The following is a 17346-nucleotide window of genomic DNA, read 5'->3' as shown; positions in this document are numbered from 1 at the left end:
AGGCTTCTAGGGGTGGTAGACTGTGGGAAGGTGAGTATATGGGGACCTAATGGGAGAAGGGGGTCACTGAGTGACGTTTGTTACACGGACTCAGGCTGCTGCCTTCTCTGTTGATGCATCGTCTCCTCTGCCTGGTAGGGGAGAGGGAGACAACTTTACAAGCGTAAATTTATATTTCCTTTACAAAGGGAAATTTATACCCTGCTTTCAGACAGAGAGGGGAAGGCCAAAGAGCTTTTTCCATTTCTGCTGTTTCTATATTGCCTTCAGCTCAAAATAATCCTCAGACCAAAGTGGCATATTTTGGGGTGGCATATCCCGATCCCTTTAAAAGACCTCATGTCTGCCCTCGAGGAATCTAGTGTCTGGTGGAGGAACAGAGGGTGAGCATGTGGCAGCAGTGACACTTACCTGTTGCAGTGGGAGGGTGGCGGAGAGAGAGCCGAAAGCTCCCTGCATTTGTCAGAGGGGGCAGCGTTGAGCTGAGACCCGGAGGACGAGCAGAGGTTGGCTGAGTGCGGGCCTCTGGGCCAAGGGCAGCGCAGTCACAGTCAAGGGCAGGGGAAAGCGCGGGGCTTATTTGGAGCCCTAGGGTGTCGGCTGTAAGTCATGTGTAACTGGGAAAGCGGTTTCTCAGCGACACCTCCTGAATAGTGGTCTAGTTTCCAGGCTGTTCTTGCAAAAGTCCTCACTGTCCATAATGTAGTTAAAGAGCCAGGAGAAAACAGGAAGAACAGAGGGTAAAATAATCTCTGAACACCATCTTGAATCAGGAATAGTGTGTCTTTGACATTTCATACTTGTCTTTTTCACTTTCTGGTCCCTCTTTCTGCTGGGCCTTAATTACCCTCATGGCCAAAAGTCCCTACTGAGGCCTCCACCACAGCTGCCCTCTCCCCCTTTCTTCAAAATCGTCTACCTTTCTACCCATTTCTCCCCATATCTAGCATCTATATCTATTTTGAATGTTGCAGTTTTCTAAAAGCTCCCAAATAGAGTATTCTCGATTTGCTTAAAAGAGAAATGTAAAATATGTAAATCTCTAATGGTGAAATTTCAGGAAGTAGTTCAAAGGTAAGTGAGGAATTCGGTCTACTCCAGAGGCTGCCCCATGTGTTGATGTGTTGCTCTCCCGCTGGTCCCTTCTTCATGTAACTTCTTCCTCTGCTTCTGGACTCAGGGATCTCCTCAGGGACCATCTCCTGCCATCCCTGCTGGCTAGTACCACCAGCCTGTCTGGGAAGCACAGAACCCATGTCTCATCCCCACCCTGTTAGCTGGCAGCGAGGGACTTATGGTAGGAGGAGGGAGGGGACCAAGGCAGCCATTCATAGTACTAATTTATTCATAAGTCACTCATTCATAAGCTTCCAGCAGCTTGTAATTGAAAGTGATAAATCCCCATTTCTAAAATATTTTCTGGAAATAATGTGGTATGATCGGCTTTCAAGCATGTTGAGATTTGACTGTCACTGAACCTTCCAGAAGCAGAATGTTTCCAACCTGTGGCATGAGGACATTTATAGCGAGAGGCTCTTGCATCCAAAAGCATGTTGAGCTGTGGGTTCTGTGTGATAAATGCAGTTGAAATATATGCAGTATTCTGTTGCAAATATGAGTAAATGTTGTGCAGAATAAAATTCAAAGTCATTTTTAAAAGTGCTACGGAACTCAATAGATTTCTTTGTCATGTATTTTCTCAGTAAATTCTCAGTAAAAGTACACCCACTCTTAAACCTGAAAAGGTTTGAGACCATTGTTCTAGATTGCAATTTTTGGACTACTTAATTTGAAATCAAGGCAGCATAAGTAAAAACGTTTCCGAAGGTAATTGTTTTGAGTATTATTGAGTGTTCTTCAGTGATATTTAAAGTCTAAAGAAATCTAACATCTGAATTATTCTATCGGCATGGAGAATCGTTATGCTAATGTGTGATCTTAAGCTGAACATAATTTTGATCTCACAGCATCCCACTGGTGGAGTGTGGGAAGCTGCCTGTGTAACCAGGGGGTTCTCTCCGCTGTGGACAGGACACTTCCTGAGGGGGACTTGGGATTGGCCCACAGGAGCTGGCTCCCGGTGGTGTGACTTGCCCAGTCATGGGGCAGAGCCCCTGCCCAAAAACTTCCTCTCTTAGCTTTGTTCCTTGAGCTTTAAAGGCCTTTGGATTCTACCGTGTCCTTTTGAAATGCAGATGTCCTTTCAGGGAGATACTAAACCTAAAATCACAGCATCTTGGCTCTGAATTGCTGGAAGGATCTTGTCCTCTAAAAACTTTTCACAGACTTTAGTCAACAGCTAGCTGAGTAAAAAGGCTGGTGGGAAAGATAACACAAGCTAATGAGGGCAGGAGAACTAGCTCCAGGAGAGGAGGCCAGGTAGCCACGGAGACCCCGGGGAGCAGGGGGGGCGCCGCCCGGGGACCGCCACCTCCTCCTCTCATGGTGCCCACGCCAGCTGCGTCTTGTGGATCTCCAGATTCAGATCCCCCTTAAAAAGAAGAATATCATTTGTTCAGATAGAAATGCTCAAATTGTAGACCTGCAGATGGCATTCCTTCAACACCTTCTTTGGGGTCACACATAAAATAGAAAGTGGTGTTATCTCTGATTGCATTTTATTTTTGATGGGACTCAAGAAAGCAACCAAAGCTTAAGTTTATTTCCCCATACTGATAGTGAGACTCATCTCAGGGGGCAGCTGTCAGAATTGGCCCACATTTGTCAACTTGTTGCTTGTTCCTGGATGAGGAAGATACAGAAATATAAATTTTATATAGTTAATGAAAATTTAAATTTAGTATCTATATCTGTAATGTTTTACTCATGACTTAAAAAAAATGTAGGCTTCAACACCAGGCCCAATCACCACCACCAAGTTTGGTTTTGTTTTAATTAACATTGTCTCATTTTCAGATGTACTGAGACCTTATTGTCTTCTTTCTCTTTTTGACCCCTCCTCCAAATTTCCTTAGACAGGCATCTGAGTCTAGTTTTTGGAGATTTCTCAAAATTTTCTTATAATATAGCAGCCAGTCTACATCACTGTTATCATAGATATGAGAACTGTTACTTGAGAAAATTCCAGTGACACTACTTTTGTACTGAAATTCAAATGTTAGGAGCAAGGGAGTGATTTTGGGTTTTGTGTTCTTTAGTTTTCTGTTTGCAAAAAAGTCATTCCTTCCTTACAAGTGTTAGAAGTGGGAAGAACTTGTTTTCTTTTGTTGTGAAAGTTTAGAATTTCGGAATAGAAAATACTGATGTGAAACCTAGGTGTGATCTGTCTTAATCCATGAACAGATTCTGTTTAACAGCTGGGAATCCAGAGCAGGTTAAGGTTCTCACATGTTTAATTATGTGATTACTTCTGCTGCATAATGAGCATATACCAGGCTTTCAAGGTTGAGAAGTTTGTTTAAACGTTTTATTTGCCATTTAAACCATTGTTATTTGCTGTTTAGTCTGTCCAAGATTACCAATTTGCAAAGCGGTAGAATGTATTATAAAATTTTTTAATACTTCAGAAAGGTCTTTAAAATCTCTTAATGTCTTAGGTTATCATTGTGATTAACTGCTTATATTAATGAAGCTCAAAAATGTTGATTAATGGAAATTTCTGGTTGTAAAAGTTCCAGGTAACACTGTATTGCTATAAAGTATTCTATTTTAAATCATGAACAAATAAGCTATAAGGAGTTAATAGGCATGTAGTAAATATGCTTATTAAATGTATTGAATAAATTAAATTTGTGAATGATATTACATAAGAATAAGTGAATAAAGAAGTACATTCATACACTGAACTTTTTTTTTTTTTTTTTTTTTTTGCGGTACGCGGGCCTCTCACTGTTGTGGCCTCTCCCGTTGCGGAGCACAGGCTCCGGACCCGCAGGCTCAGCGGCCATGGCTCACAGGCCCAGCTGCTCAGCGGCATGTGGGATCCTCCCGGACCGGGGCACGAACCCGTGTCCCCTGAATTGGCAGGCGGACTCTCAACCACTGCGCCACCAGGGAAGCCCATATACACTGAACATTTTAACAGAAGGAATTTTTTTTTATAACCACCCAAAACAATAAAGTATTAGTTGGATATGTCAAAATACATATTTATTATGATTATTGGGGAATGAAAATATATTTTGTGTGTTTATAGAACCTTATGCTTATTTGAATTTTTAATTCTAAAGCTATATAACATTACAAAAAATTTATACCATTGAGGGCCAACAACCCTCCACAGTCTCACTGTATTAATGAAACTAATTTTTCAGGAGTGCTTTACCAGCCCTTTTTCATGAGATAAGTTACACATATTTGTCTTTTTATTCTTCTTTTACTTAATATCTGATGTCTTCACCATGTTTGTTGTTGGCTACATGATGGCTCATCAAGTGGCCGAGTCATTTAATACAGAAATGAGCTTCTTTAGGTAGGTGGTAGCTCTTTTATTCTGTTGGATTATGTCCTTAGCATGTATCTTCAGATGCGGTATCACTAGGTGAAAGTATGTTAGAGATTTTTAAAATCAGATTGCTTTCTAAGAGTCTTTTTAACAATTTATGCAAACATTAGTAATGAAAGTATCTCACCTCACTCTTGTTAGCATTGTTTTTATATTGGCCAATATGTAACTGGACAAAAATGGTACTTCAGTTTTAATAACATATAGGGCTGAACAATTTGTGGCTTCTGTGAACTGTTTTTTCTATTGAAAAGATTTTATTGGCGTCGATTTTTTTTCTTTTTCTTTTTTTTATTTACTTTGGTAAAAATAATGATCTTTTGCTACTTGTGGCAATTCTTTTTCCTCAATCTGTTGTTTCCCTTTTTATTATATTTCTTTTAATATCCAAGAGTGTTTACTGTTCATGTTACACAGTATCTGTTGATCCTTGATAATTTCTTCTGTAGTGTGTAAGACCCCTTATTAGTAACTTTAAAGGTTTAATTTGGTTTTCTTTTTCCATATATCATTTTTGGTTTTCAGTTATTTAATTTATCCTGTATGCCTCTAAATTGATTTTATAAATGGCCAACTAGATTTCACAGTGCCACTTATTACAAATTTCTTTACTTTCTCCTTTGTTTCTGATATATCCTTTATTATATTTGTTTAGCATATGATTTGTTTATATTTGTTTAGCATATGATCACATCTCTTTTAGGGATTTTCCACTTCAATGATCCACCCATCTCTTTTTGTTTTACGTAATGTTGGTGGTTTTTAAAAATTATTTATCTTGTCTGCGCTGGATCTTCGTTGCTGCGTGCGGGTTCTTCAGTTGCGGCATGCAGAATCTTTTTTTTTTTTACCTGTGGCATGTGGAATCTTTAGTTGCGGCATGCATAATCTTTAGTTGCGGCATGCATAATCTTTAGTTGCAGCATGCAGCCTCTTAGTTGCAGCATCTGTGTGAGATCTAGTTCCCTGACCAGGGATTGAACCCAGGCCCCCTGCATTGGGAGTGCGGAGGCTTAGCTACTGGACCACCAGGGAAGTCACTCCATAATGTTTAAATTGTTGTTTTGTGAAGTGTTTTAATATCTGGTGGGGCTAGGCTTCTCCTCACCTCTCACCACCTTTTAAAAAAATACATGATCAAGTTTTGATTTCAGAATTACTACGAAAAATCCATTAGATAGCTTTTGATTCTTAACAATTTCATTTCCTATGTTAATTTCTATAACATGTATAATTTTTAAATCAGATTATTCATTTCATTGATGCTTCCAAATGTGTTATAGCGTGTATTGGGGCATGATAATTAGTACAGGGGAGGAAAAAATGTTTTCCTCGATCCTTTTAGGGTCCTTGGCTAGGTCTGACAATTAAAATGACAGAGATTAACAGGAGAAAAGTGTACAGATTTATTTAATGTTAACTTTTACGTTAACACGGGGGCCTTCATAAGGAAATGAAGACCCAAAGAAAGAGTTAAGCTTGAGTGTTTTAAGCCAGGTTTGAGGAAGAGCGGATGTTCATGGAGAAATGTCATTAGGACAAAGGCCCTGAGGTAAGGGTAGTGAACTGGAGGAGACTTAGCCAGGCCAGCATGTTGCACTCTTCTCTGTGTCCCTCCGTCTTGGGGATAAGGATGCTCCTGACTTCTGGGTACAGGGAGGGCACCTTCCACAGGAGGGTCTTAGGACCTGCTTCAGGGGAGAAGAGCAAGGGGCAGGTCAGAGTGAGCTTCCTGCTTCTGCCATTTCTTCAAACTCCTTCAGCTGAAAATATCAATATGCCAAGTCCAGGACCCCATCACCAGTCACTTATTTTCACATCTCTTCTGCCTCCGTCGGCATACCTTCTTTGCCATATATCTAACTCTGGGTATATGTATTTTTTTCTTCTCTTAATTTTTATTTGACAGAGTTTGTCTATTAGTTTTAAATACAAATGTAATTTTATATTGATTACATTAATGTAAACCCCTCCACGTTGTCTCTGCAAATGGTGAGGATGAGGACCTCCCCCTTGGCTGCATCTGGGTTCAGGACAAAGAACAGATGGTCACATTATTTTTGTCTCCTGCTGTATGAAGCCCGCAGGCCATGAGCCAGGGACTGGTAAGGGATTCCACAGAATGGGATCCAGCACTTTTCTGACCCTAGAGTTACTTGTCTCTCATCAGTGAAGATGACTACACGTCCTGCTTGTTTATGATTATACGTTTTGGCGGCTGCTGGAGCGTTTCCTTGTTAGATGATCTTGTAAATATTTTAAAGAGAGTTTAGGAGAGGACGTTTCTGTCATTTCCATGAATTGTGCCAACTTCCCCATCTTATATTTATTCTTTTCCATTATATAAATATTTGTACAAAGTAAAAATTTGACTGAAGTGGATGCGCAGAAACAGTTCATTAAGAGCTGTGGTTCTCAAAGTCTGGTCCTTGGACAACAGCATCAGCATCACCCTGGAATTGGGTAGAAATGTGAATCCTCTGACCCTGCCAGTTACTGAATTGGTAGCTCTGGGCATGGGGCCCAGTGATCCAGCAACCTCTGTGTCACCAGCCCTCGAATTGATTTTGATGACACTAAGGGCCTGCTATCTCCATAACCCCTTCGAATGAACTCCGTAAGAGTTGATCTTCATACTGAGATACAAGCAGCTGGTTTGTACTTCTTTTTCTAGAGTGTTGAATGTACTAACAATAACAACGACAACAAACTTCGGAGTTTGGAAGGATTCCTGGAGCAATCTAAACCCTTCCCATTTTCCCCCCAAATTTTGTTGTTAAGTAGATCAGTACTCTAAGTAAAATTAAGGAAAATGTCAGGACTTTAAAATTCTAGGAAATTGGGCTAAATATTCATAACACAGAGCTTCTAGCCTGGAGTTTTTTAAATCTTACAAGAAAAAATTGGAAACCATCCGAAGAATGGGATAACATGGCATACGCTCGATATCTAACACAGCAATTTCACATACTGTTTCTGTAAAACGTATCCTTTGTAACATATCATGGACTAGCCCTTTCCAGTGGAGTTGAACCACCCCTTTAAACTGACATCTTACCCATCTAGGTCTTTGTCGACCCCGGCAAGAAGTACAGCCGTCGTGACGCTACCTAGACTCACTTCAGGCCACGGGCCTTCCAGTCCGACCCCCGCCATGACGTTGGAACAGGTTCATAACTCGTGAAGCCTCTGGCCACAGTTTGAGTGCACTTCTCACTTACCCATTAATCTTAAGCTTTTTGTTCTCATCATTCTTTAAGCAGTAAAATGACCAGGAAGATAAATGCAAACGTACCCTCAGCGTTTTGTTAATAGTTGAATCTGATTTTCTTGAAAAGTTACTGTCAAATTCAAAAGGTCCTAAATCCTTTACTGCTAATCTGATTTTCATTTTATCTTACCAAAAAAAAAAAAGAAAAAAAGACAGGATTCAGGAGACCTCTTCCTGCCCCAGTCAAAAAGGAAGTAAAAATAGAATTATAGCATTTAAGAGCTGGATGTGACTTTCTTATGGATATCATCCAACCCCACCCCCACCCCCCGCTTCCTAACTGATGGGAAACTGGAGGCGTGGCGAGGTGAGTGGTGCGGCTCAGAGACCAGCAGCCTCATCAGGGGCTTCTAAGCTGCCTTGCTCTTCCCGCAGAAGATAAGGTACAGTTGAGCATTTCTGTCTTACTGCTTTGGGCAAACCTTGTACATGTCGTGTTTCTGCAGTGTCTATTTTGCTAGTACTCTAGATAGTGGTCATTTCCTTCAGGGTAATTGATAGAAATTTTTTAAGTGTTCCAAAAGTTTAGATACTAGAATAGTGTTTGTTTCCTGTGACATGGGTTTAGGAAACAGCTGTTCAAGTAGCTACTCTAAATGAACTTTGTAGAGTCTCCTTAGCAGTTGCCATGAGTTGTTGTCTAAAGGAGTTATTTATTCTGTCTGTCTGCAAAACCTGCCATTATTCTAAACTACTACATTTTAGGTAAGAAGTATCCTTTATTAGTTGCATGTAGACGCAGTAAGTACCTTTTGGCTTTTGATAAGTGTGTGTGCGTGCATGCGTCGTGTGTGTTGGAGGGGGCTGAAGAGGCGCTCTGTAAAGAGCCATTTAACTTTCTGTTAAAACATGTCTTGACTTTAACATGCACAGAATTTTTTTTTCCAAAGACCAATTCTGAGGAATTAAGGAAAGGGCTCTATAATACTTTTGAATACTCATAGAAATAATGTATGGTATAAAATAATTGTAAACCTGTCTTGGAAACTAATTGTTGATGAAGGCTAGACAGAAAACTTTTAAAAACTGTAGAAACATAGGGCACAGAAGTTGGTATTTTAAATGAATGTTTAAAACCTACAATTCTAGGACAGTATTAATTAAAGGTCTTTTTTTTTTTTTGTCCTCCCTGAAACAATTTGCATTCATTTTTTAAGGCGGGGCAGGAGGTTGGGGAGACTTTAAAAATGGTTGAGTGTGCCTTATTTTGAAAACTAATTTGAGTTAGGAATAAAAGGTGACTGTTAAATGGTAAAAATACAGAGTAGGTGGGTTTTAAAAATGGAAGGAAATCTTGTATATTTTGTCACTAACAAGTCCTCCGTTCCTATATAGAATTTTTCTAAAATTAAATATATTTTCCTATTTAAATCATAGCAATTATTGGAAATATTTAAGAGGAAGTTAAAACTTGTTTCTAACAGACACATACTCTGGGGAAAAGGAGGAGGGAAGGAAACAGATTCTGTATCACAGTTATTAAGTAGGTCTCACCAAATGCTGGTGAGGAAGGATGTGGAAGAATGAGGTCCCCCGTACACTGGTGACAGGGGCCACTCCGGAAAAGAGTTCGGCAGTTCCTTTCAAAACCAAAAAATGCACTTACCATATGACCCAGCAATTGCATTCTTGGGCATTTATCTCAAATAAATGATTTATTTTCATCCAGAAGCTGGTACACAAATGTTCATAGCAATTTTACTCACAGTATCCAAAAATTGGAAGCGACCCAGGTGTCCTTCAGTGGGTGACTAGTCAAACTAACTGTGGTCCCTCCACACTGTGGACACAACTCAGCAACAAAAAGAAACAAATTATCAATATGAGCAACTGCTAAGATGAACCTCAAGAATATGCCAAGTGAAAAATGCCAATCTCAGAAGGATATATATATACCACATGATTTCATTTAGGTAGCATTTGTGTAATAACATGATCACAGATTTGGACTTAGGGAGGGGTAAGAGTGGAGGAAGGGGGAGGGGATGGTTACCAGAGGGCAACCGGAGGAGCCTTGTGGTAACAGTAATGTTGAACATCCTGATTGCGGTTGTTACACAAGCCTGCGTGTGTGATGAGCCTGGAGAGAGCTCCCCCATCCTGTACACACACACACACACACACACACACACACACACGAGTGCATGCATGACTGGGGAAATCTGAATAAGCTCTGTGGAGTGTACCGCTGTCTGTCTTTTTGGTTTTGATATTGTACCGTAACGAGATAGGATGTTAGCACTGGGGAGACTCGGGATGGGTGTGTGGGACCGCTCTGTTCATTTCTTGACGACATCCTATGAACCTGTAACTATTTCAGAGTAAAAAGTTAAAAAAACAGCAACTTGGGCTTCCCTGGTGGCGCAGTGGTTGAGAGTCCGCCTACCGATGCAGGGGACACGGGTTCGTGTCCCGGTCCGGGAAGGTCCCATATGCTGCGGAGCGGCTAGGCCTGTGAGCCATGGCCGCTGAGCCTGCGCGTCCGGAGCCTGTGCTCCGCAACGGGAGAGGCCACAGCAGTGAGAGGCCCACACACCGCAAAAAAAAAAAACAAAAAACAGCAACTCTTCCAGTGGTACAAAAAGAGAAAAAAAAGACTGAATATTGCAATTTCATATGGTTCAAGGAGAAAATAATGTACACCAGATGCTGATGAGCGTACATCAGAATGTTAGTTGTGCTCCTCCGCTTATGGTAATTTCAGAGGGATTTTCACCTTACTATTTGTGCCTTTTTTTTTTTTTAATTTATTTTTGGCTGCATAGGGTCTTCATTGCTGTGCGCGGGCTTTCCCTAGTTGCAGCAAGCAGGGGCTATTCTTAGTTGCGGTGCACGGACTTCTCATTGTGGTGGCTTCTCTTGTTGCGGAGCACAGGCTCTAGGTGCGCAGGCTTCAGTAGTTGTGGCACGTGGGCTCAGTCGTTGTGGCTCGCAGGCTTGAGTACAGGCTCAGTAGCTGTGGCACACAGGCTTAGTTGCTCCACGGCATGTGGGATCTTCCTGGGCCAGGGCTCCAACCCGTGTCCCCCGCATTGGCAGGTGGATTCTTAACCACTGAGCCACCAGGGAAGTCCATGTGCTTTTTTATGATTAAAATTTTTTCCACAATGTACATGCATTGTTCATGCATCAAAAAAAAAACTTTTAAATAAATGGCAAATAATTAGAAGCATAAGAAAAATAATGGGTCCTATTTTTAAAATTCTGTCACAATGACAGAATTGTGTAGTAATTTAGTGATCATGTAGTTTGACAGCCTGTTGGCAGTTAAATTTTTGTCAAAAAAGTTTAGGAAGGTACGTGTTTACCTACTTGTATTTAGAAATTTGTTTAGGAATTTACAGAGATTTCACATTTCTTCCTTGATCATATCATATGCATTTTAGTATCACAAAATTTGTATTCTCGATATAAAAACATTAAATTGTAAATATTTAAATGATAGATTTAAAATCTATTCTTAGTCTTGCTTATTTATCTTGAATGAAAAATGTTCTCAATCTTTAATATTATGTAGAGATTACCAGAATTTTTCATAACTCATATTTAATTAAATTTTATTGTTTCCTCTTCTAACATTTTTGGATTAAAGATACTCTCAGTAAGTCCTTTTACAGACAGGTTTGTCCTGGTTTTCCTCACATCATCCGTTTCTTTCTTCCCAGCAGCTCCAGGCTTTTTTAGTCATTCACACCTCACTGTCTTTTATTACTTATCAGCTCTGTTAAAAGGGCTTAGTTGTGGAATAAGTTGAAACTGTTCCTGAAATGAGCCTGATGGATTTTTTTTAATATCTCATATATACCCTTATGCCCCATTAAAACATATAATTGAGAATTGATTATAACATCTTCACTGGTAATGGAATTTTTTTGTTTGTTTTGAGAAATTATCCAATTGAAATTGATAGTGGAGGCTAGAGTGGAAGTTGCAGTCAGATAAAACTTGAGCAATGACCTGGAGTTGAAATAAAGGAGACACAGACCTGGGTTGATAATGGAATTAAATGATTACTCCTGACTCCTGATAGAAAAACTACAGCATCTTTTACCTAATTTTTTGGTGTGTTTGGTTTTTCTTTTTAATCTTAAGGCTATTTGTTGAAGTTCTTTAAAATCTTTGTATTTGTCTGGCTTTCCCCGGTATAATAAATGACATCTTCGATGGGAACAGTGGGTCATTTTTCCTTATAGAAAATGTTCTATAATTTCTATTTTTCCACAGTCGTTCTCCCAAAGTCAGATGCTCTTAAAACTTCTGGATTTGAAATATTCCCTCAGTGTCCTTCCATCATTTCTCCACTCCCAAATGTAGTTGTTTCTTGGCAAAAGCTGAACCGATGATTCCAGAACAAACGGCACAATCAGAACATCCTTGCTCAGGCACGTAGCTGAGGGTGAATCTTCTTAGCTGCTGAGCAGGACAGTTATTTTTAATAACTGCCATGTGCTTTTTTTCATCATTGTCCTGAGTGTACAGCTGGTATAGAGTTAATGTACTTAGTTCTGTGATTCTAGCTTAGAGGTCAGCCCTGAGATGTAAGGGGGGCTCTGAAATAAAGTGGGAAATGACAAAAGGTGCTTGGAAGTGTTTCAGATAACTAGTGTGTAACATGTCTTAAAACTTAAAACAGTGATTATTTTCCTTTAAGTCATTTTAAGTTCCGTAACCCAACCGTGTCCCCCCTTTTGTGAGGGCTGGAACATGATTACATTTCATTCCAATGTAAAAAACCTAAGACAAAAACTATAGAACTTATAATTCAGAAACACGAGAATTGAACATGAAGCAGAAGTCTTGAGAAGAATGAAAGTTTTCAAGTTGCATAGCTATATATCTCTATCTATAGAAAATCTTAGTTCAGTTGAAACAAGATATTCTTTAATGAAAACCCCTTTGATAATTTCTGCATTGATCTTTGTTTCTGAGCTTCCTATTTTGGAATTTTTTTTTTTAAAGAGTAATTGAACTTCGTTGGAAGTGTGTGAAGCATACTTAATCTATTCTAGGGCTGACTTATTCTAATGCATCTGGCAGTCATGAAGCATTTGATCAGATAGGTGGATGGCTGAAGTGAAATAAATGAGAAGACATCCTATTGAGTGTCCTTTCTCCCTCGTAAAAGTACATGCTCAATTCCTTGCACGTTAAGGGCGTTGATAGGTGACTCAGTCTGAAGTGTCTGAGTGGGGCTGAAAGGGTTGGGGTGATTCTCAGTGTCGTGCTCATCCTGCTTCATGGTAATGTTTCGTATCATTTCCTTTTCCTAATAATAATGCTGGTATTAATATTCGCTGTCAGCTATTGGCAATACTGTGTGCCTGGTGATCCACGTGTTAACCTCATTTCATCCTGCCAACACCCGTATGAAATATGTTCACCACTCTTGTACAGAGGAGGAAGTTGAGACCCAGAGAGGTTCAGTTAGTTGTAGCTGGTAATAGATATCCTTGCTTGGGTTTCTCGGGAAGCAGAGCCTGAGATGAGGATTTTCCTGCAGGTAGTTTGTGAGAGGTGATCCCGGGAAGCAGGGGTGAGGGGGCAAGGAGGAAACGTCGATAAAGGGATGCATTGTTGAAGTCGCTGCTGCGGTTCCACCAGGACCTCTGACAATTGTTCAGAATGGCTCCTAGAATTGTCCATCCAAAAGATGGGAGCCTGGGCATTGATACACTGGCTTCTGTCACCCATTGGGTGAGAGCTGCCTTAATTCCCCAGAACTTCTGGGCTAAGCTGACTTGTAGGTTCCCTGGGATTCAGAGGATACTCTGACCAGCCCCCCCCAAAAAGAATAAGAGATGCACCTTGAATTGGGACCTTGTGGGCATACAGATGAGCTCACACAGAGCTGCCTTTCAGAAATCAGAGGTAGGCTAAAGGGAGGTGGGATGACGTGCCCGAAGCACCTAAAGGCATCACGGGGACAGGACCAAGCCCAGACTGCTTCCAAAACCTGTGCTCTTTCCAGACCATCTCCCTGTGAACAGAGATATGAGATGGGGGCTGCAAGTCAGGGTGACATGAAAATTCAGAGAACGCTCATAGTGGTTATCATAGTGTGAGAAGACTGCACATCACCATCGTTGTACATGCGATTACATGTCGGGATGATTTACTTTCCCGTCTGTGTTGCTTTGCTTAATATTAGCATTCCTTGCATATATGAAGATTAGGATACAAGAAGAATATCCGGAATATTCTAAATATTGAGGCTGTAACTGATTTGGGATTAAAAATATACTCCATTATCAAGTTTTTAAGATCTACACGTACAGGATCATGTTGTACCTGGGAGCTGTGACACGAGGTATTGAGTATTTGTGGAGGGAATGACTAAGGTCGATCATGTGGGACCTCCAAGACTATTGTTCATTGTAAATTCTGGGGGTTTTTTTTTTTTGGTTAAAAATCACTTGGTAACACCATGAAGACTTTCTTATTAAGATTTTTAATTTAATTTTTAATAGGTGACGTATAGCATTGTGTAAGTTTAAGGTGTACAACATGTTGACCACTGTGGAGTCGCTCACACCTCCATCATGTCACATAATTACCATTTCTTTTTTGTGGTGGGAACATTTAAGATCTAGTCTCATAGAAACTGTGAAGAGTATAATACGATGCTGTTGACTGTGGGCACAGTCATACTCCTCTTCTACCTGCAAGTTTGCGCCCTTGGACCAGCATCTCCCCAGCTCCTCCACCCGCTCTCCCCCTGCTAACCACCACTCTGCTGTTTCTATTATGAGTTCAACGTTTTTAGGTTCCACGTATAAGTGAGATCATACAGTATATGTCTGTGTCTGACTTATCTCACGCAGTATAATGTCCTCAAGGCACACCTGTGTTCTCTCACAGCAGGATTTCCTTCTTCTCATGGCTGAATAATGTTCCTTTGTGTATATGTACCACATCTTCTTTATCCATTCAGATACTGACAGACACTTAAACTGTTTCCATATGTTGGCTATTGTGAACGATGCTGCAGTGAGCATGGGAGTGCAGATCTCTTTTTGATATCCTGTTTTCATTTCCTTTAGATAAATATCCAGCAGTGGAATTAATGGATCATATGTTAGTTCTATTTTTAATTTTTTGAGGAACGTTCATGCTGCTTTCCGTGGTGGCTGCACCAGTTTACAGTCCCACCAACAGCGCATGAGGGCTCCCTTTCCTCCACATCCTCACCAACGCTTGTTATCTCTTGGCTTTTTGATGATGGCTGTTCTAACCTGTGATGGGGTTCTCTGCTCAGGGTCTCACAGCCTGGAATCGGGTTGACCAGGCTGCAAGGAATCTGTTTTCCAAGCTCGTTCAGGTTGTTGGTAGAGTCCTGGCTTCTTGTGGTGGTAGGACTGAGGTCTCCATTTTCAGGCTGGGCAGTCAGCCTGGGGTGGCTTTCAGCTCCTGGACACACCTTCAGTCCTTGTTAGGCCTCTCCATCTTCAAAGCCATGTCAGACCCCTTCTGTGCTCACATCTCTTCTCCTGGAAGAGTCCAGGCCCACCCAGACGACCTCTCTCTCATAAAGTCAGCTGTGCCACAGAGAGTACCCTAATCACGAGTCCTGGGGTCCTGTGGGCTGTGCATCTGGGGGCAGAGTTCCTGGGGGCTGTCTTCAAATCCTGCCCACCGCACCCCGTGAAGAACAAAGGACTGGAGAGTTAGAAGTAGATTCAGGACCACCCCTTGGCCCGTGTACAGGATGAATAGTGGTTGCATCATCTGTGTTCCCCGTGCAGCCTGGGGAAGGGTGAGCTGCCAGTGGGTCACATGGGAAGGTAAATGCAGGCTTCTGTTGGCGGCGAGGCTCAGGCTCATCGTATTACAGTTCTCCCTGGCGTGACTGACGCAGCCCTCGCTGGAATGTAAAGTTCTTATGTTTCACGTCAGTCCTGGGGTAACATGTCTGTCCCAAATGTTCATACAGCATGTGGCTCAGCAAGGTTAACTGACTCAGCCAGGTGGCTGGTTCACGGACAGCAAAGCCACGACCAGGTGCTCTTCTCACAGACTCCGGTGGCCACGTGCTGGCTCTGCAACCAGCGTTTACTGAGTGCCTCCTGAGGCCGGGCTGGGTGAGGTTAAGGTGGACGGTGGTCACGGTCCTCCAGGAGCCCCGGCTCTCCACCTGTTGTGCTGCAGTCAGGGGGCCAGATGTGAGCCCGTGAGTCGGTATTTATACCCATTCCGGTCTCAGTCCTTTTCCAAACCCTGCCTGACCCCAATTATTCTGTGTCCTTAGCTGAACTCGACGCGGAGCACACCCAGAAGGTCCTGGACATGGAGCAAACCCAGCAAATGAAGCTGAGGGAGCGGCAGAAGTTCTTTGAGGAAGCCTTCCAGCAGGACATGGAGCAGTACCTGTCCACGGGCTACCTGCAGACAGCAGAGAGGCGAGGCAAGTCAGGAGCGGGCCCTGCGCTGTGTGTGGCTAGGGTGCTGCCTCCAGAGCAGGGCTGGGACAGAGGCTCAAAGGGGATGCGTCCTGCCATCTTTGTCTTGCTGTTGCCTCTTCTTGTAGTTCTAGGCTTTTGTTGAAGATATTTAGAAAACATGGAATACATTTTCTTAAAACATTAAAAAGACAAACATTCGCCATAATTCTGTAGCACAGAATCCCTAATCCCTGTTACTATTTTAGGCTGATTCTCTCCTGTGCCTATTTATATAGACTGTACACATATCTGGCTTTGTATCTAACTTTCCTTCATGGTGTATGGGGATCTTTCCCCTATATTATTAAAAATCCTTTGAAAGGGTATGTTTTAAAAGCAGCATCTTCATGGTCAGGACATATCCTAACAGTTTCCTAGTTGGACACTTAAGATTCTTTGCCTCTGTAAGTCGTGCTGTGATGTACATCTAGATGCATCTGATGGTTCCCAAGAACACGCTGAAGGGCACAGGAGTTGGATTCCAGGCCCCTTCACCAGCCCCTCCTTCCCAGGACCTGGTGCCTGTGGAGGAGTGGTCTGGGCGGGCAGCTGACGTTTCCTCTCTGGCCAGCACAGGAGCAGTGGGCAGTGTGTACAGGCATCCTGGGCTTCCCCGCTTACCTGCCCTCCATCCTCCTGGAAGCCCCTGCTCCTCCCAAACCTCTGTGCTCATTCTTCCTCTTTTGCCTGGCCCTGGCCTTTGCTCTCCATGCCCTGCCCCTCACGGAAGCTGCTCCCAATTTATCTGTTACCCTCCCTCTGTTCCTTCCTTCTCTATGTGCTCCCCAAGGAGAGGTTAAAGAAATCAAAGAATGAGGAAGGAAAAGAATGTAGAGAAAACAGACTAATAGGCGTGACTTAGAATGACTGACGGATGCGTTGACGGTGCTTCTTAAACTGAGGTGGATGGTACAGATTTGTTCAACTGCTTCATCTCCAGTCAGCTCGCCCTCTGTGTGTCCCACTGATGGAGAGTCTGTCTTCATCTGGGAAAGTCAGACTGCATGTTCCCTCAGAGTACGTTTGCTATTCAGTTTCTTTAATGTTTGGCGCTGGTTATGGAGAGAGCCATCCCTGTTCACTCCAGGGATCTGTGTCATGTGGTGGGCAGCAGCTGGGAAGGACACCACCCTAGTCTGCTTGGGCTGCTATAACAAAACAACACAGACTGC

At 42.1% G+C, this 17346-nt stretch overlaps 1 protein-coding gene across 1 annotated transcript in view; it reads left to right on the top strand.

Annotated features, from left to right (window-relative positions):
• The window catches only part of DTNBP1 (dystrobrevin binding protein 1), a 120194-nt gene that overhangs the window by 92717 nt on the left and 10131 nt on the right, over positions 1 to 17346 (top strand). Inside the window, exon 8 of the mRNA XM_019944977.3 lies at positions 15982 to 16137. Coding sequence (XP_019800536.1) covers positions 15982 to 16137 — 156 coding nt within the window. The remainder of the gene's footprint in view (positions 1 to 15981; positions 16138 to 17346) is intronic.

Source organism: Tursiops truncatus, chromosome 10 (genome assembly GCF_011762595.2).
Source record: "Tursiops truncatus isolate mTurTru1 chromosome 10, mTurTru1.mat.Y, whole genome shotgun sequence".
Taxonomy (NCBI): Eukaryota; Metazoa; Chordata; class Mammalia; order Artiodactyla; family Delphinidae; genus Tursiops; species Tursiops truncatus.
Note: the sequence above shows the minus strand (reverse complement) of the source record. Positions and strands in the feature narration are given on the sequence as shown.